The following is a 23,803-nucleotide window of genomic DNA, read 5'->3' on the forward strand; positions in this document are numbered from 1 at the left end:
AAAGGGGCCTGGCAATTATTGAGAAATCTGGAATGTGTTTTCTCCAGAACACTAATAGTCCTAGAGCTTGCTGAAGATCTTTCCTGGATTCAGGCATTTTAATCTGATCTAAAGAGGTTAGGGTGTCCGGTGGAATACAGGTCATAGCTCCCTTCCACCAAATTCCCAAGACCTTCACTTCCTGAGAAGGTTTTTGAATTTTCTCTGAGGTAACCTGCAAATCAAGACTTTCTAAGTGAGAGATTATTTTCTGTTGGACATCTCCCACTTCTATTTCATCTCCTCCCACAAGGATATCATCAATGTATTGATAGACAGCTACATTGTGAGCTGTGGGTATATTTTCTAACTCTTGGGCATCCTGAGCTAGGGTGAGGGAATGTTTGTACCCTTGGGAAAGCCTAGTAGAAGTGTCCTCCGGGGTTTTTACAGGTCCATACTTTTTACTGTAATTAATGAGATCTGCTGCAAGCTGACTGCCAGTCCAAACTTTATGATCACCAGCAGATGAATCAAATTGAGAAGCTGGCAACTGAGAGGGGATTGAATATGGAGCAAAGCCAGGATTGGTAGATCCAGTTTGGTTGCTTGAGTTTCCAAGGAATCTATCCAGCCTTTCCACAGGACCATTGTGGTCTTTTGTAAAGTAATTGCTGTAGGTTTGAGTGATTCTGGAAGCCCCCGAATCAAAAGGGGTCATTAGTTCTGGCTTCACTGGTAATTGCTTTAGTGCTTAATAGCCAGAAATTAATTTTCTTTCATGTATCATTTGCAAGCAGGCAGCTTTGTGAATGTTTTCTAGCAGTTGGTCAGGGCCACCAATTATAGCCAAAGGCTCGCCCCTTTCCAAGGGGCTAAGCCCCCCTGCCCAATAAGCTGCAAACCGAGTCAGGGACCACGGAATATGTTTATTTCCTGTTGTCAAGAAAACTCCATGTCCCCAATATCCACTGGCCTCACGTTCAGTTAATTTAATTTGATCTCCACCAGTGAGGGACACTCAGAAGATATGCTCTGTCTCTGATTCTTGTGGGAGGCGGCTGTATTCCTTTTTTAGCTTAGCCAATTCAGTAGTGCTGTATGGTATATGTTTGGTTGTGATATGTGGTTCAAAATCTTCATCATTTATATAATTATATTCTGTTTTAACCAAGGGTCTCAAGTGAGGACAGCAGATTTCCCTGCAGTTTTTGACTCCTTCAAGTTCCTTATGGGGATAAATTTGTTTAATGTGAGGAGTTTCCTTCTCCTCTGTTTCCATAGAGGAATCAACATTATAGGAGTTTTTAACACGTTCCTCTCTAAGGGCAGCTCTCAGTGCATAGATCTCATTCCTTTCTTCATTTAATTGTTTTTGCAAAATTTCAACTAGGTTTTGAAGGGAGTCTATTATAGTTTTTTTCCTCACTTCTTCGCTTGAAGTGACTTTCTACAGCTGCTGAAAGAAAAGCTCCCAAAACTGAGCAGGGGATAGTTTTGTTTTTGCCCAGTTTAAATTTTGTTTCATGTTCTAAAGAGCATACTCTATCAATAATATTTTCCAAATTAAACCAATTACATTGTGCCCACTCTTCTCCTCCCGGAGAAGGCTTGGCATTGTGTTTAGCAAGTAATGCATAAAATGCAGCTTTGTCTTTTGCACTAAGATTTTCAGTCATTTTGTGAAGGGATCAAAACCACAACAGGGAGGAAATACTTAGTTGCACACGCACACACAGCTCGGCTGTGTCTCCCTTCACTTTCCTGAGTGGGTGAAGAGACAAAATCTGCCTGGGAGGCGCTGCTTAGTTGCTTCAGGTTGTCCCTTCCTTCCCAGACAGTCCAGAGACACACAAACACAAAAACAATTTCCCCTTTTTGCACTAAGAGATCTTTTGTGAAATTCTGAAGACAGAACCCTCAATTGAGTATGGGGGTGCTTATCACCTAGGCGTGTGCAGTTTGCGGGAAATTCGAGTCGCCCCCCTTGCTTTCTAGCTCTGTTCAACCCTTTCGGGAATGACAGGCTAGGTGCGGCTGGAGCGGAACGTCCTTCCCCTATTACAGACTGCACACAACCCTGTAAACCCCTTGGTCTATCAGAATCCTGTCCGTGACACCAATTTAATGTCACGATCTGCTCGTACAAGCGGGGGTCGTGATGGTTCGTTTACTGATCTCAGAGTGCAAAACACAACACAGAGGGGATTTCAGCATTAAAACAAATGCACCTTTTATTGATTGACCATAGCAAAGGCAATAGAGGGATTAAGAGTGTGAGAAAGAGACAGAGATAGAGGAAAGGGGGGATATAGCTACCAAACGTGGAGATGAAGTCCTCGTGGTCTGGTCGATGGGTCCACCTGTCACGTCAGGGAGAATCTCTCAAAATCTCTGGTTAACTCAGGGGTTTTTATTATAGTCCTCAATCACAGGGGGGAACAGGTAAATCTATTGAAGCCACCAAGGGGGAACAGGTAGTCCATGTTCTTAGCAGTAAGCGAGAGCCATTGTCTTCTTGGTCCAACGATCACGCCTCCAGGCAAACATCTCGCTTCAGTTAAGTCAGCCCCCACCCCCTGTATTAGGGTTGTCGGGGTCTCATGTCTCAGTCCTTGAGAGGGGCTTCATATAGGGGTCTCAATCTCAGTCCTTGGAAGGGGGTTTTGATCTCTGTCTGTCACGGTGGTTGCGAAGCAGATGAAGGATTTTCTGTGGGGGCTCCCAAAGTTACCCCAGAAAGTTCCCTTGGCCAAGAGGTGGGGAAATTCATAGGCTATTGTCATGAAGCAGGAACCGTGCAGCAGGTGTAATCTTCAGGTACAGGACTACCATTACACTGCTCAAAGCCAGTGTACCGTGGCGTGGTGACACAGGAAAATGCACCTGCAGATGATTGGCAAGCATCCACCTCGAGCAGGCCAGAACTGCAGTGGGTCCTCAGGGTCCTTATGACGATTGTGAGGCAAATGAGGGGAACTTCAGACAGACTCTTACAGGTGGTCACGACACTCCTTAGTTAAGTTATGTTCCTTTATTACTAGTTGGTGGCTCACCTGCTTCCAGGTGTCTTGAAAGGAGAAAATCAGGTGCAGACCTCACTGTGGCTTCCACAAACCACTCTCAGCTCCACCAACACCACCCGCCCCTCTCCTCCCAGTGGGTCAATGTTGCCAGTCACTAGGACCCTATATCAGTCCAGACTGGGTATGCCATTCAGGCTGTTGTATCACGCCGTTCAGGCTGTTGTATCACATCGGGGTCACCATTAGTTGTTGTCAAGATGGCCACAGCACTCAAGAGTGCTCCATTAAAAACTTCAGGGGGCTCCAAGTATTATTACCTTGTTATGTAAAACGTTCATAGTTTTTCTATGTTGTAGTCCCATGAGTAGCTTTACAGAGCTCTGGCTCTTTCTCTCCTTCTTCTACCTTCCTTCCACATCTCTAGCTCACTGCTTCCTGTCCCTAGTACGGCCACCTTACCCCGTCTGTCCCTCATACAGTGTCTTAGCATTTCTGTCCCTCACATGACCACCTGTCCCTTCCTTCTCTCAGCACTGCCAATAGACTCCAACAGACTCCTCTCACACCTAATTCACTCTTTTATCACACCCAGGGCTGTGAGGGCAAGGCTGTTCCCATTCTTTGATAATTAACACAACTGCAATGTATGGGGGGCAAGATTGCCTTTAGCACTATCTCTATCTGTCTTCCCACATGGAACCAAGGATCCACTGTGACACGGCAGGGCCTTGAGGGACCAAGGCACCATAGTGACACAGCAGGGCCCAAGGATCCAAGGGACTTTGTGACACCAAGGTTTCCGATGGAACCAAAGGGACATTGTGACACTGGGAGGTTTCATGAAATCATGGAGACCATTGTGATTCTCTAGGGCTTCCTGGAACCGTGGAGACACCAAGTTGTCTGGGGGTGTTGATCTGCTGGAGGGTAGCAGGGCTCTGCACAGAGCCCAGGACAGGAAGGACCCAGGGACCAAATCCAACAATGTGAGGTGCAACAAGCCCAAGTGCCAGGTCCTGAACGTTGGCCACAACCCCTGCAGCACTACAGGCTGGGGACAGAGTGACTGGACAACAGCCAGGCAGAAAGAGATTTGCATGGACTGATGGACAGCAGGCTGGACATGAGCCAGCAGTGTGCCCAGGTGGCCAAGAAGGCCTGTGGCTCCTGGCAATGGCTGGGCAGCACCTCGAATGCTGTGTCCAGTTCTGGGCCCCCCAATTTAGGAAGGACATGGAGAGGCTGGAGTGTGTCCAGAGAAGGGCAGCAAGGCTGGTGAGGGGTCTGGAACACAAGTCCTGTGAGGAGCGGCAGAGGGAGCTGGGATTGTTTATCCTGGAGAAGAGGAGGCTCAGGGGAGACAAGGTGGTGTCAGGACACAGGTTGGACTTGATGATGTCCAAGGTCATTTCCAACCTTGCTGATTCTGTGATTCTCTGAAACCACCCTTGCAGCAGTTGCAGGATGAGCCCTGGGCATCCTCTCCAGAAAGTCCAGAAGCCCAGGTGCCTCAGCTTCCCCTCACAGCCCCAAAGTCCATCCTGACAGTCCTGCAGGAGTCTGCAGACAATTCCTGAAGCACTTGGAGGATGATCCTGCTCCCCAAGGGACGTTCCCATGGTGCCAAGTCAGGAGCTGAAATGGGGAGAGGGGTCAAAAACAAAAGGACAACCAGGGATGGGCTGTTTGCAGGGGAGGGAACAGGGGTAGGAGATAGGAAGAAATTTGTATCCAGGAAGAGTAAAGAAAGCCCAGGTTAAGCAAAGGAAATGCTGAGGGCAGTTTGGGGCTGGCTGCCAGGCAGCCCTGGCTCTGAGCAACAACGTCTGCAGTGGCACAGGAAACTCACAGCTCATGGGAAAAAACTTTCTGGCTGACTTCAGAGGCCACCACAAACCTGAGTGGTTTCCCTGCTGTCCCCCAGCCCTTCCTGGCCCCAGGGGCTGATGGCATTTGTGCTCACTCAGGTTCATCTCCCCACACCAGCACCATGGGGGTGCTCACGCCTGCTCTGGGCAGTGCAAACAGGGGCTCCTGAGCCAGTGCTGCCGTGTCTGTGCCTGCAAGGATGCGGCACCTGTGTGAGCTGGGGGAGAGGCCAGGGCTGCAGAGGGGGGATGTTGTTGGCAGGTGCATGAGGACGCTCTGGGACGCTGCCCTGGGGTGTCCAGCGCAGTGGGGATGGATCAGCCCCTGCTCTGCTGCTCCTTCCCATCTCCCCCCAGGCACCTTGCAGAGCCCCAGCCATGCTGTTTGCCCCCAGCCTGCCCACGGCCACCCTGGGGCTGCTCACGGGGCTTTTCTCTGCTGAGCATTGGCCTGGGCGTGTTCTGGAGAGAGCCTGGGCAAGGAGCCTGGAGCCCCCAGGCCCTGCCCTGAGGCGTCAGCGCTGCCCCAGCAGTGCCCATGGCCTGTCCCTGCTGCAGCCCCGGCACTGCCACCCCCAGCACTGTGCCCGGCCCCGAGAGCACTCAGGCCCTACAGCAACACCAGGGCCAGGAGGGCAGCGGGGCAGGGGCACGGGAGCAGCACTGGCAACACCAAGTGCTGCTGCTCCTGGGCACAGCTGCTGTGCCAGCACTGATCTGCCCCCAGCTCTGCACTCAGACATTGCTGCTGCAGCTGCAGAGAAGGGAACAAATGGGGGATGTCTGCAGAAAACTTGGCTGGGAGATCCTTGAGTTCCTTTCAAGCCACCAAGAGTGCAGCCCCTCATTGGGACAGTCTGTGGCCACAGGCGAGGTGTAGGGAAAAAAACATGAGAAATGGCAAAAGCTATGACGTTTTTTTGGACAATATGAAAAAATATAAAACAAAGTAACAGAACCTCCAAAATTACACCAACAAGGTGAATCAAAAATTACTTTTATTACAAGTGATTTTCAGAAATTGGCCATTGCTTTAATGTTCCTGAAACCATCCAGTCATCAGTGTCCACACTGCAGCCTTGAGCTCTTGGTTCCTCAGGCTGTAGATGACGGGGTTCAGAGCTGGAGACACCACCGAGTACAGAACTGACAGGGCCAGATGCAGGGATGGGGAGGAGATAGAAGGGGGCTTCAGATTAGCAAACGTTATAGTGCTGAGGAACAGCGAGACCACAGCCAGGTGAGGGAGGCAGGTGGAAAAGGCTTTGTGCCGTCCCTGCTCAGAGGGGATCCTCAGCACAGCCCTGAAGATCTGCACATAGGAGAAAACAATGAACACAAAACAACCAAATGATAAACTAGCAGTAACCGCAAGAAGCCCAAATTCCCTGAGGTAGGATTTGGAGCAGGAGAGTTTGAGGATGTGTGGGATTTCACAGAAGAACTGGCCCAGGACATTGCCATGGCACAGGGGCAGGGAAAATGTATTGGCCGTGTGCATGAGAGCAATGAGAAAGGCACTGGCCCAGGCAGCTGCTGCCATGTGGGCACAAGCTCTGCTGCCCAGGAGGGTCCCGAAGTGCAGGGGTTTGCAGATGGACACGTAGCGGTCATAGCACATGATGGTCAGGAGGGAAAACTCTGCTAAGGTAAAAAAGGCAAAAAAAAAGACTTGGGCAACACATCCTTTGTAGGAGATGTTCCTGGTGTCCCAGAGGGAATTGTGCATGGCTTTGGGCACAGTGGTGCAGATGGAGCCCAGGTCGGTGAGGGCCAGGTTGAGCAGGAAGAAGAACATGGGCGTGTGCAGGTGGTGGCCGCAGGCTGCGGCGCTGATGATGAGGCCGTTGCCCAGGAGGGCAGCCAGGGAGATGCCCAGGAAGAGGCAGAAGTGCAGGAGCTGCAGCTGCCGCATGTCTGCCAATGCCAGCAGGAGGAAGTGGCTGATGGAGCTGCTGTTGGACATTTCTTCACTCTGGCTATGGAGTCCTGTTGAAGGAGGACACAGTGACAAGTCAGGGCAGACTTTGTTGAGCAATTCCCAAACCCTTTCTCCCAGCTCTGCCCCTGCTGCTCTGTGCCACCCAATTTTCCTTTTCTCAGAGCCCTTCCTTCAGCCCCGTGCCTGGAGCTCTGCTGGGATCTGGCCCCATTGCTGTGATGAGCAGGGGCTCTGCCCATGGACACCGAGGGGTCAGCTCTGCTCTGCAGCACTGGGGTCATGGGAACAGGAACAGGGGCCAGTCCTGGGCTTGGACTTCATCAGCCCAAAGTGCTCCTGAGGCAGAGGAGCTTGGCAGCATCTCCTGTGCCAGGGCTAAGGAACGGTGATGGCCAAAGGCAGCTGGAGAGGGTTTCCTGCTGTGCCCAGGGAGATCAGAGAGAACTGTGCAAGGCAAGAGCATTGGCTGGAACACAGTGAAGGGTGAGGGGAGCTGCTCTGTGGCTCCATCTGTCCCCAGCTGCCCTTTCTGAGATCCAGGGCAGTCCCTGTGTTCCCCTGAAAATCAGCCTGACACAGCTGAGAGCAGAGGGAGCCACAGCAGAGCAAACTGGCTCAGCCTTTCTCAGAGTCTCAGCCCCACTCCTGGCCAAGGACACTCCTGTCCCCCAGTGTCTCCTGGAGGCAGCTCACAGCTTGGATGGCATTCCCAGGACACACCCAGGGTCCTGTCCATGGCACTGCTGGAGGAGAGTCAGCTCATTCCCAGCCTCCAGCCTGCCCTGCCCAGAGCTCCCTGGGGCAGAGGGAGCTGGGACACCCCATTGCTGTGCTCAGCCTGCACAGGAGGAGCCCAAGGGCTGGGCCTGAGCCTGCAGCTGGAACTGCCATTCCCAGAGAGCCCATCAGCAATGCCAGGAGCACCTGGGCAAGGCAAGGGGAGAGAGAGAGCTGAGCCTGAGGAAAAGCCTTTCCCTGCCCAGCCCTGCACAGCCTCTCCCAGGCAGCAGCAGTGCAGGACATCTCCCTCAGGCCCTGCTCAGCAGGAATGGGCACATGGCAGGAGAGATGCCCTTCATCTCTGGAGCTGCTCTGCCGGCCCAGGAGGGGACTGAGGGCCTCGAGCCCCCGGGCTGAGGGCTGTGCTGGCTGCGAGGGGACACAAGAGCTGTGCTGCTCAGGGCAGTGTGTGCCCTGCAGGGCAGGGCCGGCAGGTGCCACATCTCCCCTGCAGCAGGGCTTCCCTCAGCGCTGCCTCCCTCCCTCCCTGCCCAGGGCTCTGCTGCTGGAGCTGTCCCAGCCCGAGCTGTTCCTGTGGCCCCGGGCTCCTTCCCTGCCAGTGCTGCCAGAGCCCAGCCCAGCCCCTGGGCCAGCTCTGCCCTGCAGCTGCTCGGGGCTGCAGGGATTAAAGAACAGCTCTCCCAGGCCTGGGCACCATGGGAAGGGGATGATGCATGGATCTGGAGGCTGGGGAGCTGGAGGCACTTGCTGAGGATCCCAGGAAAACTCAGTAGGATGGTTTAAGAGCCTGAGCCCCTGCTCTGCCCTGCGCACCTGAGTTTCCATTTTCACCAAGCTGAGCCAGGGAAAAGTGGGAGCACAGATTCGGGAAAGCAGAGACCCAAGCAAGAAACCCCTGCCCTGAATGAGCTCATGAAAAGTCCCCTCAGGAATGACCTGGGCATGAACTGAAGCTCTGAGCAGCCCTGGGCCCACACAGTACCCTCTCCACAGCAGCAGGACCTGCCCTGCCAGGAGTCACTCCTGGCACCCACAGCTCCCCTCCAGCATCCATGGGGAGCTCCCAGGCAGGCTGAGAGCTGCCCCTGGCAGGTGGCAGATCCCCTGGCCTGGCCAGGAGCCCTCAAGGCTGCAGAAGCTGCTCTGCAGGACAGCCCTGGGCACCCCTGGCTGCAGCCCCAGCTTCAGCCCCTGCAGCCGTCCATGGCAGCAGGAGCCATCCTGCCCTGTCCCTCTGATGGATCCCAGGGCAGCCCTGCTCTGGAGCACATCCTCCCCCAAACCAGCAACAGCAGCAGAGTGATCCTTACAGTCATGTCAGTCCTGTCAGGGGTCAGCTTTAGGAGATCCCTGCAGCCAGAGACTGTGTCAAAAGTTGTGAAGATTTCTCCATGAAGAAGCTCAGAATTTTCAGAAGCTGTGAAGATTTCTCCACGAATAATCTCAGAATTGTCCTTCCAGCTGCTTTAACCTTCTGTCTGCTTCACTCCTCTCAGGTACCTGCAAGCAGTGCCCTCAGCCCTGTTGGGCTGGGAAAGGAGCTGCTTCTCAGAAGTGTCTTTTTCAAGCTCTTCTTGGTTGCCAGGAGCTTCCTCTGTGCCAGGAGCCCAGCCCAGCTCAGCAGCACACACAGAGCACAAGGACTTTAATGACCCTCTTGGGGCTTTGGTGCTGTTTACATCAGACTCAATCCCTCAGAGTGTGCTCAAAAAACTTCTCAAGAACTCACAGTCAGATTCAAAGTCCAAAGTTTCTTTAACTTTTAATGGGTCCCACTGAGGGACACAACTCATAGGAAAGTGTCCCCATGTTCTAGTTAAGCAGAACACTGCAAGCACTATGGGCTGGTGAGGACAAACAAGGAAAAGGTGTCTTTGGGTGCTGAGCAAACCTGGATGTGTTTCAGGAATGCAAAGGGCCAAGACCTGAGCCCCAGCCCCTGGCAAGGCAGATCCTGTCCCTCCCTCCTTGCTCAGGGCTCTTCCCAGGGCACTGGGATGTGGGGATGTGCAATGCCAAGGGCAGCACCATGGGGTGGCCCCTGCCAGGCTGCTGAGCAGGGACAAGGAGGCAATGAGGCCCCAGAGCTGCAAGGGTCACTTGTCCCCTCCTGGCCTCAGTGCCAGGGCCAGCAGCCATGGCCAAAGTGCTGCAGGAGTTGGCTCTGTCAGGGCCTTTCAGCTGCTGCACATCCCTGTGCCCTCTCCAGCCCAGGCTGTCCTACGGTGTCCATGCCCTGTGCCTCCGTCCCTGCAGGCAGTCGTCGTCTCCTGGCTGCTCCACCTCGCTGGCCCCTTCCTTTGCTGACAGCTCTGCATTCTGCCTGGCACTGCCTGGGCACACAGAGCCTTGGGCTGCTCCAGGCTCCTCTGGGGTATGTGTTGCACCACAGCCCTGCCCTGGGAGAGAAATTCCTTTCTCCTGGTGTCCAGTCTGGACTTCTCCAGCTGCCCTCTGCATAATTTTTTTCTTTCTCTCTCTCTTTTCTGCCATGTCAAAATGATCCCCCATCTCTGAAATCACCCTTCAATCCCTCCCAGGGCTCTCGTCCCCTGTCCTCAGTCTCCATTCCACTGAGCACAGAGCTCCTTTGTCCCTATACAGTGGTCAAGGGGTTGAGACCAAGAGCGCCTGGACACGAGGGACGGTTCTTTTCCATAGGAAGGAACCCACAGAAGCCCAGTATTGAAAGATGAAAGTCAGTCATCAGAGGCCAAGGTCAGCCAGACCTGTTTGTCATGGCAGCTTTTGTCTGCGAGCAATCCTTGGATAGATGGAATTTTTGAGGCCATATTCCAATTTTGGTCATGGGACATGGAGGAGAAGGATGGTTCTTTTCCACAGGAAGAAAAGCACAGCCCCAGTGTTTCAGTGCAGCTGAGAGCAGGCCCAAGGGAAGCCAAGGGAAGCAAGATTGGTCAGTCCTGGTGTTGTGGGTGAATTAAGTTGAATGGGACAGTTGTGGGTTGTTGTTTGGTGGGGTTGTTTGGGCTGGGTTTGTGTTTGGAGTTTGGGTTTTTCACTTTGTGATGAGTGACCAGCGGGGGGAAGCTGAGAGGGGACGGCACGAGGGAGCTTTGGCCAGAGGAGTGACGTCATGGAGGACGGGATTGGCTCACGGCGGCAGCCAATCACTGACTGAGGTGCAAAATGATTGGACAGAAATGCGCCGTCGGGTTGGACCAATCAGGACCCCTAGATGGGAGCCAATGAGAAGAGAGATGATTTGGATCCCCCTGGAGGCTATAAAAGGTCACCCTGGGGACAGGTGGGGTCCTCTGGAGGTACTGGTGACCAAAGGAGTACCCAGCACAGGTGCTGTCTCTTTTTGATTCAAGGCTGCTTCGTCCTTGGGGACCTTGGGCTTATCTCAGGTCCGTGTTTCCAGGTGTTCTTTTCTTTAATAAAAAACCCAGTTAAACTAATCACAGTGACTGGCTCCTTTGGGTTTTTGTTTGGTTGTTTTGTTTGGGTTTTGTTTGTTATTTTTTTTAATTTCCCTATCAGCTCTGGGCAGAGCTCTGTAACTCTATCTGACACTTGCCTGTGGCACTGTGGAGGTGGCCAGGGGGACCTTCCCCGAGCTGTGTGCACAGGAATGCACATCAGCCCAGGCCGGGGGTGCTCAGTGCCCGGTCAGTTTTGCTGTCTGGGTGTGGCTCTGGACGCTTCCCTTGGAGCGTCTCCAGGCAGGGAACGTTGGAGCTGTCACCACCGTGGTGTCACAGAGAGGGGAACGCTGGGGCTGTCCCGCTCCTGCCCCAGCCCCAAGAGCTCTGCCAGCGCCTGGAGGAGACACAAAGGCTGAGCCCAAGGGTGAGAGTTGCAGAAGGGGCTGAGCTGGGAGGGAGGCAGCGGGATCATGGAGTCCAGGCCCTGGCCCTACACAGACAGCCCAAGAGTGGCAGCCTGGGCATTCCCAGGAGCGGTGTCCCAAGGCTCCTGGAGCTGCAGCAGCCTCGCAGCTGTGACCATTCCCTGGGGAGCCTGGTGAGTGGTCAAGCCCCCTGTAGGGGAAGAAGCTTTTGCTGGTCTCCAGCCCGCAGCTGGCCTGGCCCAGCCCCAGCCGTTCCCTGGGGTGCATTCCCTGCTGGCCCCGGGGCAGAAGTCTCAGCTGCCCCTGCTGCTGTCCCTGGGCAGGAGGCGCAGCCCCCGGGGAGCTCTGAGCTCCGTCTGCTGGGCTGCGGCCGAAGCGAGCCAGTGCCGGCAGAGCTCTGGGGAAAGGTCCCGGCCCTGGCTTGGGGCTGGGCCAGTGGCCCAGGGAGCAAATCAACTTGCAGCTGCTGCCCCAGAGCAGGGAAGAGCAGGAATTGCTGGCTGGGAGAGACTCTTGCCAAGGGCCTGCAGCGCCAGGACACAGGCCATGGCTGGACACTGCTTGGGGCCAGGGTGAGCTGGGATGTGGGGATGGACTTGTTCCCTGGGAGGGCGGTGGGGCCCTGGCACAGAGTGGGCGGAAAAGCTGTGGCTGCTGTGGAATGGCTGGAAGTGTGCAAGGGCTGGTTGGAGGGGACTTCCTGCCCAGAAGGCATGGGATGGGATGGGATGGGATGGGATGGGATGGGATGGGATGGGATGGGATGGGATGGGATGGGATGGGATGGGATGGGACAGTGTCATGTGGGGATTGCAGTGTGTCGGTGGCAGGAAAGTTGGGAGGGGTAGGGATTGCAATGGGGGGATGGGATGGTTTGGGCTCTTGGAGTAGGGGAGTAGAGGGATAGAAAACAAGAAGCAGTTTTTAAAGGCTGCTGGTGCTTTAAGGAATTTTGGGGCCTGGAAGTGACTTGTGGAAGGTTGCTCTGAAATTGGGAAGGCTGAGTTTAAGGTGCTGTGCTGTCCAGGGCTGAGGTGGAGTGGCAGTGATTTTGGGAGGGTAAGGGCACCTGCTCCCAAGAAAGAAAGAAAGAAAGAAACGAGAGAGAAAGAAGGAAAGGAAGAAGGAAAAAGGAGGGAAGGGAGGAAAGATTTTAAATTAAGCTCTATATGTCTAATTTAATAAGCAACCAAGTTGAATTTATCAGCAATGCAATTTTATTTAAGTAGCATTTTATAATCAAGCATATACAAAAATTGGGCAGTGATTAATTAAACATAAGTACTGTTTAGATAAAGCATAAGCAAAACTGACCAGGGTACGGAGGGGGGGCTTCTCACCCTACCTCACATACAAAACAAAGTAGTCTAACTTTAACTTATATACTGTATGCTAATACATATTCATTAATTTTTCCCATGAATCTCCTCCTATTTTCAATTCTTAAAATCTACGTCATTATACTACATAGCACATGCTCCACTTGTTAGGGGGTCTTCTTGGCTTTTTGGTGGTCTTCTTCAGAGGAAGGCTCATCATCTTCCTTGCATCCTATGAATAACATTAATGGTTGTGCATGCGCTCTAAGTTTTGTGTCATACATAACTAAGCATTATGTTCCAAAAAGTAATTATTTCATGGATCAAACCACCACTCAAACTCCCTACCTTGGAAAAGTCCCAACTTTTTCCATCTCAAGGCCAGTTCTATCCTAAGACATCCTGTATCCCATAACATCTGCAAAGGGCCCATCTCCCAACCTTGGAGTAGTCCCAGTTTTGGCCAATCCAGATTTGAAACTCTTGCTTATCTCAAACTACATCCTGTATCTTATTTTTCTCATGTAGCATCTGCCAAGGGGCCCATCTGCTTTGTAACACTACTCACATCTACTTTTTCCTTTACTACTGTATAACAAGTATTTTCTAAAATATATATATTATTAAAATATTGATATGATTACAATTAGCATGAATAATTTTCATTTATTACAATTTCCCCCATTTCTCTTTTTAATCATATTGATTCATGCTTTTAATTAAAACTGAATCTCGATTTCTTCTATATTCCCAATAATCCAGGTTTTCACGCTCTCTCATATCAGCCTCTAATTTTTCTAACATCTCCCATGCTGCATCAAGCTTTTCGCATTCCTTCTCAAATTTGGTTGACATCTCGTGTGCTAGAGTAGTCCATTTATGTTGTCTACTTCTCTTCGGGTCCTTTATTTGGAGTGTGAGTAGGTCTAGCTTTTAATATCATCAAAGAATTTGGTTTCCCTTTTGCTGCCAATTCTGGATCAATGGGCATTGCTGTCATTTGCATTCCTTGTATCACTGGGTGGATTAGTCTAATAAAACATGGAATCATGCATGGTAAGAATAACAATCCTAATCCAGAACATAACAGCATAAATCCCACCTTCTTCCACCAGGCTCCTCCAAAGAGGTTATCCCACCAATCAGTTTTTAGAATAGAATTCCACCTTTGAACAGGTACGTGTGCCACCCTTTTAATTTCTTCAGCAAGTTTTGTGATGGCTTTCCCATGGTCATCTCTCTCCACACAGCACTCAGATTCATTAAATCTTCCTCAAACTCCCCCTTCTTCAGCCAACAGGTAATCTAGGGCAATTCTGGTTTGATATACAAATGCTCACATTTGTGAATGCTGCTTGGCCAGTAACTTTAGGGCATCAGAAGTATGGTTTGATACAACCTCCACTATTGCCTGGAGTCTTATCAACCGATTCAATAGATAAATTGGGGTCCTATATCCCAAGATCCCTCCTCAGCCCAAGTTGCTGGGTCATAATACGCTATGATTCTTTCTGCAGGCCATTCGTCTTCCCCCCATTTCTGGTTTCCCCATGCCTTTGGAAAGTTGAGGTTTAAATCTCTTTTATTCCTTTCTAGAGTCTCATAAAGTGGTGTTCCTAGCATATTGCTCCTAGACCTTGGGATGACGAAGACGGAGGGTCGTATAACTCCGAAGGTACAGGTTCCCTCCCACTTTTGAAGTAATTCACTCTATGCTCATTGCCCACAAATGCAATATATTCCATCAGGGGCTTTCCATTTACTGTGTTTTTTCTTGTTGTTCCCAATAGGATTTTAGGTCTTTTTTTGGATTGGTAGGGGTTAGCTCCAGGACTTTTATGCCAGCACAAATCAGTTTGATTATTCCACTCACAATTCATTTCCTTTGTTATTCCCCAATACCCAGTAAAAGTTTTTGGTTGCCAGGTTTAATTTTATTATCCGAATTAACTACTAAGGTAGATATACAAGGAGTATATCCTACTACTTCATTATATTTCCTTCCTTCTTGAGTCATACAGACTGTTCCAATTACTTGATGACTCAAAATCCATTCTTCAGGTCATTTTAATGTCTTGGAAATTTGAGTATGATTCCATTTTAATAATTGTTCTGGAGCTAGACTCTCACCTCTCCACAGCCATCTTTCAGCCATTCTAAGTCCCCCACAGGTCCAGCATTTGGATAATCCTAATTCTGTAGCAATTTCTTGCATCAAATCTACAAAAAGGTTCTTAGTTGAGGTTGTCAAATCCCAGTCGCTATTCTGCTGTTTGAATTGTTCATACAGCTTATCCAGTTCCTTTATTTCTTTCCCTATGGCCTTTTTTTGTATTTCTTTTGTTTATTTTTTTTTTCCTTAGTGCTGTACCTCCTATTCCTATGCTTGGATCACTTCCATTCTTATCTTTCTCAAAACCAAACAAAACAAAACAATATATTGAGGACAAATTTGATCACTGAAAGGATAAGGAGCTCGTCCATTAAATCCTAAATTTTTCTCTACCCAATATATTTTTCTATTTTTAACACAAACTCTATAAAATTGCTGTGATCGTAGCAGGCAGTACTAACATGTGGATGTGCCATGAATACAAATTCATCTTGTCCTTGACCCACATGGAGTGCTTGCATTTATTACAGGGTTCAACATTACTGGGACTTTGTTTTTGCATAGATTGTTCTCTCATTGCCCACTCTTGTGCTGCTTGTTTTATTATTGTTTGTTCCTGCATTGATCATTCCCTTATCTCATGGACTCTGTCCAGAGTGGCTCCATAGTTTTGGCCAATTGCCAAGGACATCACCACAAACACAGTAAAAATGATCCTCAGGAGTTTTGACTTTCTACCATCCTCAAGGCCCTTTGGGTTGCAGCCAAGGGCCAAGATGTCAGGATTCTTGGTAGCAAAGTTTATATCCTGGGATTTAGTCACTGGTGCCTTTGGTCTCACTGGTACCCTTGGCCTCATGTTTGTTTCAAGGATGGCACAGATTACTCACAGTTCTCGCAGCACTGCCCTCTCTCTCTCTCCCTCTCTGGGTTAGTCAGCAACTTCCTCTTTTAGTCTAAACCACCAAAGCTCCAGAGATGTGCCAACCACAATAAGATTTGCTTTTTCACTACTTCAGTTAACAACCTGATTTGTTGGTAGCTTTTTGCTCTGACGTCGGGGATAATTATTAAATCTTCATTGCCACCAATATGCACATTCGCAATGCCAATTCATGTAAGAAATGTGTCTATAGCGTGGCACACAAATTCCTTCTCCACAGCAACTGTTAATTATGATACAGTGGTCTATAATACTATGAATTGTTTGCTCTCTTAGCTGCTCAAAAGCTAATACAGTAAAAACTCACTGGTCTAATTTTTCTATTAATTGAACAGCTGCATAAAAAGGTTCCATCGTCATATCTCAAAGGTGTTCCAAAAAAAAAAAATCACTGGAAAAGCTTTTTAAGGTTAACTGTTCATGTACACCATCTAGGCAAGTTAAACAAATCAATTGTCTCTCTTTCTTCTGCTCTTGTTACTCTCCACCACAAATTAAGACAAAGCGTACAAATAACACAACCCCATGAGCGACACTCTCAGCCATGCTTAGTACACTCCCAGTGTGTTACTTGTCCTTGGACTCTTTTAGTAACAGGTGTTCCCAGCCTCTTTTTCTGGAATCACAGTTCCTCCTTGAAATCTGTTAGTGTTAGTTGCTGAGGGCCTCTTAAAAGATATTCAATCTGTTCAGGCTGTTCCCATTGATCAAGGAAGTGTCTGATCCCTTCCCATTGGCATTGTTCTGCCTCCGAACTCAATGGAGTTGCCATCAACAGCCAATCCAGAATGCCTAATTTTTCTAATAAATTAAAGTTATTTGCAATTACAAACCACAGGTTTTTAATGGATAATTATAAAAGGAGTTCTAGAGTTTGGACAAGTTAAGCAAGACAATTAATTTCTTTTCTTCTATTGTTTCAGGGTACCTGACTATATCCACATTTTACTACTATTATCCTTTGTTCTCTTGCTGTATTCTCACTAATCGTTCCACGTGGTACGCTAAATAAATAAATAAATGCTCTTTTTACTTGCTCTTTTATTATAAATTGTTGCAACTAAGTATCAATGTTGATCTGTGCTAAAACCCAATTGTGCATTCTAAAGTCTCACTCTACCCTACTAAAACATCATATACAATTAATCATAAAAGCTACATCTCTTTGGGCCCAAGGTACAGTTGTTCTGTGCCAATGTCTTTGTCTCAGCCACTTCATGGTCACTGCTTTACACCACTCACACTGATGACCGTGTATGCAGCAACCTTGCTGAAACATGGAAACTTCTCTCTGCAGGATGGCAGCTTCTGACCTTTCTGTACTAAGGATATCTTAAAAAAAAGACTGGACATGGCACTTAGTGTTATAGTCTAGTTGAGGTGTTAAGGCATAGGTTGGACTTGATGATCTTAGAGGTCTCTTCCAACCTCATTATTCTGTGATTCTGTGATTCTGTGATCTTGAATATCTTGGGCCTGGGTTATTCTTTCAATATGAAAATCAAAATCAAAACGATTTTCCATATGAGCTATAGCCTCTGGGCACCAAATGCTCTCTTCAGCTATGTTGTGGATTAACTACAATTTTACTTTAAACTGTATTTTGGACCTCAATAAAAAGGTTTAATCAAATTTAAGTCTTTTTTCATTTTTACTTTCAGGTCTCCTGGTGTCAAAATAATTTTCCAGTCTTTATTGGGTATAGGTCCTTTTACCCTTGAAGCCTGAGTCTAGCCTTTTTCTGCCATTCAAACTGTGGTTTTGTCAGGGAGAATCCATTGTCCCTCTTTTAGAGTTGCTCCTGTGTACTATTTCCCCACGAGACTAGACGACCGCCGATGGCAAAAGTAAGAGTCTGCTCTCTGGCTTCAGGTGGTATTTTACATCTTTTATTCTCAAGTCCTGCCCTGCTTTGCTGGAGACCTTTCCCGGTAACTTGCTGATGCCAGAGAGACCTGGCCCCTCTCCCTCGGGGCTTTTTCCCCCAGGGGGCAGGGCCCAGAGGCAGGACCCAGAGGCACCACCCAATCAGGGATATGCGGGAGGGAACAGGGTTAGGTTACATTTCAGTGTGGGGGATGGGCACTGTTGGGCAAGGACAGATATATAGAAAAAACATTACAAATCCAATGAACTATAAACCCAATTAATGCATTACAACTTTTCCCCTTTTCTTATTAAATTAAGAAGGAGGAAGGCTTGGTTCGTGGGAGATGCTCAGAGCTCGGACCTTGAGTACCTTTAAAATTGCCAAATAAAAATTACTTTTAGTGCAAACTGTTTAGAAAAACACTGTTAAGGAATAATGATAATTAGAAGGAGAAGGTTCAGCACTTTCTCCTCCTCCAGGCAGCACTGGCCACTTGTGGGGCCTCTGCAGGGGGTTTTGTAGTTTTGGGGATGAAAGGTTTCACCCACTCAGCTGGCACCCACTTGGGACCTGGGGGAGTGGACACATAGGTGTACCCATGACCCCAGGTGACCTGATCATGAGGACTTTTTGTTTCTCTGGTCGCTGGATCCTTTACTATCATATCCAGTGACTTTTGCTGAAAGGCAGAACTGGTTAAAGCAGGATTATTTAGTTTAACATTTACATCTTCTATTTTTTTAAAAAAAATTCCCTTTGGACCTTTGAGACCTCCCACCCCCATTGTTCCGAAAGTCCAGAAATTGCTTCTTTAAAGGGCATTGAGATACCCAATGTCCAGCCTGATCGCATAGGAGACATGTTCTTCCTCTCTTGGGTGGTGGCCGTGGCACAGGTACAGGAAGCACGGTGTTTGCAGCAGCAGCTTTTTGTGGCGGCTTGACTCTGGAACTGTGGTTTTGATGAGTTTTTATGAAGGGAATCTTCCTGGCACACACCTGGAACATGTCATGTAAAGTTGGAACTGGTTCTATAGACAGGCTGAGGATAGCTGCCTTGCACTGTTCGTCTGCATCTCCTCCAGGACTTGTTCTTGGGCTCCTTCAATCTTAACCTGTAACTCGACAGCTCAGGTTAACTGCTCCACAAATGTTACTAAAGGCTCTGATGAAGCTGCTTTATTTTACTGCAAGGCTGGAAAGACTTATCGGGCTGGATTGCTAATCGAATTGGCAGATTCTTATTACCAACAGCTGTTTCAGGATTTTGCCAAAGCTCCAGAAGTAAATCCTTTTGGAGGTCAAAGGGAACTGTAGTATTTCTTGCTAAATTTGCTTTTAAACGGTTGCAAAAGTATTCTCTTTCATATTTAAATTTGGCCTGAGCTTTGCATAAAGCCTGAATTGTTTGTTGGGGGAGGGGGTCCCAATTACTTTGGACAGCACCTCCTCTTTTTGACTGTTCATATGTGACAGGGGTGGCGGAAAAACTGGGACTGCTTTCTGCTTCTGGGTTCCTGGCTCCCCCCCTCCGGGGCGTGGGAACTGGGACTGTGTGTGGGGAAACCATGGGAAGCAGGGGCAGGGAGGGGCTGGAGGCTTGAGTCACACAGGGCGGAGTCAGAGGGCGGAGGTGTGAGGGTAGGGGGCAGAGTCAGAGGAGAGGGCAGTGCTGGGGGCGGCACCGAAGAGAAGGAGGGCTCTGGGGAGAAGAAGGAATTGCAGGAAGGAGGGACAGACAAAGGGAGAGACTCCTCATGGCTCGGGAGCACATGGCTTCGGCCATTTTGGACAAAGGAATCCCCTCCATTTTGTGACCCCCCCCACCTGGGTGCCACTAAGATGGGTGGTTTGAGTACTCAGACTGCCTGCAAAGGTACAAACTGGGGAAAATCCACAAAGAACTGGCTTTTTTCCCTTTTCATTTTGCTTTTGCAATGCAAACTTAATTTTTAAGCTATTGAAAGCAAAATTTGCATCTTCTTTATTATTAGAGGAGCCAGATTCAACTATTTTATTTGCAACAGTTTCCCAAAATTCCAGGAAGCTTATTTGCTCTAATGATACATCTGAAAATTGAGAAAATATATATTGAATTAATTTTTTCAACTGCTTCTTTGGACAATGGGTCTTGCCATTTTCCAAGGCACTTAAAATTTGATAATAGACTCTTTTTTGAGACACAGACAGCCTAGCACCCATTTCTGGCTCAGATTTTAAGTTTCTGTGTCCCCTTTAACTGTGACTGGGAAACGGAGAGTTAAAAAACCCTTGCTGGAGAGAAAAAAAGCCAGAAAGGGGAAACAGTTTCCTTTTCCACCCCTCTCCAGGCTGCCAAAAGAAGCGTGCTATTAAAGCACCTTTAAGGTTTACTCTGAAAGCAAAAACCTTCCCTGAAAGGAAAAAACCCTTTTCCCTGAGGACCAATGCCACTTAAAAAGATTTTCCCTTAGAAAACTGCAAGTGGTACTCACCAAAAATCCAGTGTTCCTTTCCTTTCTTTCCCAATCACTCTTTTTGCCTGAGACTGACCCTTTTTGGTGCAAAAAAGAGTTTCCAGTCCCAGATCCCAGGGTCATCTTTCCACGAGCACGTGGCCACCTTCCCTGGGAGCAGCCTGCCAGTCGGGGGCTTCTTCACAGCATTCCAATGGGTTCTTCAAGTCCAAAGGAGAAAACTACAGCCCTGCCTGTGGAATCCTGTGTTTTGGAGACTCCACAGCGAACGCCAAGTCTGACGGGTCTGTGTCTCTGCGTGGGTGGGCTACGTTTCGTGACTCACGTACCTGTGTGAGATTCTTTGGCCATGTGCTCCCCGAGTGGTTCTTCCAGCTTTCTGGGAACCCCTTGTGGCTTCGAGTCACACATTTGGGCACCAGATGCTGAATTTCTTTATGAGAACAGACGACCGCCGATGGCAAAAGGAAAGAATCTGCTCTCTCTCTCACCGGGTGGGATAACACAGCTTTATTTCAGAGTCCTTTCCCCATGGACATCAGTGCCAGAGAGCCTGAGCCCCGCCCCCCAGTCCCGGGGCTTTTTTCTCAGGGGAAAGGGCCTAGAGGCAGGGACAAGCCACTACCAAATCAGGGACAAGGTGGGAGTGAAACAGAGTTGGGTTACATTCCAGTGTGGGCGATGGGCACTGCAGGGATAGACCACATGATACAGAGAAAAAAAAATTACAGATCCAATGAAACACAATATAAACCCAGTTAATGCATTACAACAACCAATGACACGACACATTCCATCATCCTATTGTGAGATGCTGCACCTGGTGGGGGGGACGGGGAGGGGGAGCCAACTGTTCCAAGCTAGATAAAAACTGGGACTGAAGATGACCAGGTATCCAGTTTTTTCCACTGGATCCCTGGAGGAAGACTGTACCCATATCACCACCACTGGATTTTCTACAGGACCATCTCTACGCCAGAGAACCACGTCTGTTACTCCAGGAGGATTTATTTGGACTGCTTCCAACACCCTGACCAAAAGGGTGTCAGGTCGTATCCCTGACTCTGTCAGGGTTTTTTCCAAGATTTTTGTTTGCTTGCTTGCTTGTTTTTTTGTACAACTACATTTGTATTTTTTTTTTTTTTTTAAATATTCCTAGTAAAGAACTGTTACTCCTATTCCCATATCTTTGCCGGAAAGCCCCTAATTGCAAAATTATAATAAATTAGAAAGAAGGGGGTTTACATTCTCCATTCCAAGGGAGGCTCTGGCTTTCCCTAGCAGACAACTGTCTTTCAAAACCAAGAGAGAATTTGGCACCCACTGAGGGGCATGAGGGCATTGAGAGAAAAAGGAATAACAATTTTTAAGCGGCCTACCTTCTTGTGTACTGGATATCATGTGGTCTGGCTTACCCTAGTTTGGGTGGCCTGTGGTGGTGGCCGTATTTCTCCCATTTGTGAGACTAACAGTAGCCCTATAACTAAGGCTACTGTGGCTATCATCCAGTTTGCTATATGGGTTAACAAGGTGAGGAATTTGTGGATTTTTAAATTCCTCTGTGTAGAGGAATTTTTAGAAGGTGAGGCCACAATCTTGTGATGGGAGGTTTGAACAATCCTTGCTATCAGGGAATTGTATAAGGCCTTGTATTGTTCTTATGCTGCTTTTGCACTGTGTGAATTATCAAGAAGGTAGCAAATGTAACAATTTACTGGTCTGTCTCACGGATGCTTTCTCATGGATACTGGAAGGCATGTTACAATTTGCTTTCCTGACTCATGGATGCTGAAGAGAAATGCTGATCACAAGACAGAACAAAAACTGACCATGCAACCAAGCGACATGGACCAATGTACAGTCATTTAGAGTGTCAGAACATAAGTTTTTAACCAATCAGCTACTGTTTAGCAGTGCCTGCTTTAGCCTCTAACCACATAAATATTGGCTTTTTAGAACAATAAAGCGAGGTCAAACCTAATCACATTAATGTCCATTTGATACTCGGCACCTTTCTTGCGACACACAAATAAATGTAGCATTAAGCAGGATACTCTGTTGATTCTCATGTTAACACTTGCATAATTATATATGATATTTTCAAATATATAAGGACTTTTTTTCTCCATTTGCTCCTTTAAAACTCACAAAATGTAATGAAATTCTCTTCTAAAAATGCAGAGACTGCTTCATGCCTAAGCAAGCCGTTATTTGCTTGCTCACAATCATCTTTTCCCTGTCTTTTAGAATCACCGATGCATTAATTGCTTATCCAAATTTGAAACAGTTCATGAGCCACTCTGAAGAAAAATAAATATTCATGAGGCAATCTCAATGGAATTCATGTTCTCTGCCTCTTAAAGCTGAAAGACTGTATTTATTACATGTCAGAATTAAGTCTTGATACGTAATAAAAGGGAAAATGTGAAATATACTGAGTAGATCACCATGTTGCAAGGGATCATTGCATTTTGTCTTATTTGACCAAATTAGTGATCAAAGAGAGGAAAGACTGGTTAATTATAACAGAGAAAGTAGGTGAAAGAGATGTCTAGGTGTGCTGGCTTGAAAGCAAAACCAGCGAGAGATTCCAAGTCAGAAAAAAACAGTTTAATAGGAGGTGGAAAAAAAAGGTAAAATAAAATAAATGCAATAGTACAAAAGAACACTGACAGAGTCAGAATACAACCTGATACCCTGTGGTGGCGGTAGCAGTCCAGATGAAGTGCTCTTGTTGAAGCGGTGTTCCCACTGAAAGGTCTGGTAGCTCTTGTCCTCTAGGAATCCAGTGGGTAAGGCTGCCTGTGCTCTCCCAAATCCCAGATTCCATCCAGGTGGGAATGCTTGGCTCCTTCCCCTGGGCAGAGCATCTCACAATGGGCTGATATCATTTTATCAGTCTTGCAGTGGGGCCTTGATTGTCCATTAAACAGAGATAGCTCCTGGAGGGAGTTATCTATGAGTCATGCAGCAGGGCATTGATGGGCCATTAACAGAAGATAGTCTGGAGGCAGGGGGCAAGGAAAACACAGCCCAACCTAGTTTCATCAGCTCATGTAGATGGTGATAGAGTACATACTTTGGGCACATCTTACACTGTAACCTTGGACAAGGTAGAAATAATATATCCTTACCTGCTAAAAATCATTCTAATTTCTGTATCTACAATTTTGTTAAGATTGTCAGGTACAACTTTTCATATTTAGCGTCAGTTATATCCCACTAGTTAATCAAGTCTAATTATAAAACCTATCACTAATTGTTAGCCACACTTATTAGAATAAACCTAACCCTAGTAAAGCAATTAATAAAGCATGAAGACTTGAACAAAATCGTAAAACAAATTCAAGAGAACAGACAAAAACCTGTAGTAATTCCAACGTGATACGAAAGAAATAAGGAGAGTTCTACAAAAAGTGAAGCAAGACTCAAGCCACAACTGGTAGGATGTAGTCTTTAGAGGCACCAAATGCAACTAGAGTCTTAAACATGCTATGTCACCCCATCATTATTTTGCTGTTATTATTTAGTATAAATTTAATAATGTCTATTGTAGTACTCATATAGAACTAGAGGATGTTAAAGTGAGTGACAATTTTAATCTCATTATCTAAAACACCTAGGATAATGTTAAAAGAGAATTATCAAGATAGTGAGTTAAGCCTAGAGAGAAGATCCAGTAGTAGGAAAAGAATTTACTAGGTCTATAGAAAAAGGAGGACATGAGACA

At 47.9% G+C, this 23,803-nt stretch overlaps 1 protein-coding gene and 1 pseudogene across 1 annotated transcript; one reads left to right on the plus strand and one right to left on the minus strand.

The window, feature by feature from the left end:
- Positions 1 to 23,803, plus strand: part of LOC120747613 (zinc finger protein 850-like) — a 40,736-nt pseudogene that overhangs the window by 12,529 nt on the left and 4,404 nt on the right.
- LOC120747615 (olfactory receptor 14J1-like) lies at positions 5,907 to 6,839 on the minus strand. The gene has a single exon (XM_040053633.1). It carries the CDS (start codon positions 6,837 to 6,839, stop codon positions 5,907 to 5,909), a length of 933 nt encoding a protein of 310 aa, XP_039909567.1.

Source organism: Hirundo rustica, unplaced genomic scaffold (assembly GCF_015227805.2).
Source record: "Hirundo rustica isolate bHirRus1 unplaced genomic scaffold, bHirRus1.pri.v3 scaffold_106_arrow_ctg1, whole genome shotgun sequence".
Taxonomy (NCBI): Eukaryota; Metazoa; Chordata; class Aves; order Passeriformes; family Hirundinidae; genus Hirundo; species Hirundo rustica.

Coding starts and splice junctions, on each gene's coding strand:
- LOC120747615 (XM_040053633.1), bottom strand. CDS start 6,839: ATGTCCAACAGCAGCTCCATCAGCCACTTCCTCCTGCTGGCATTGGCA.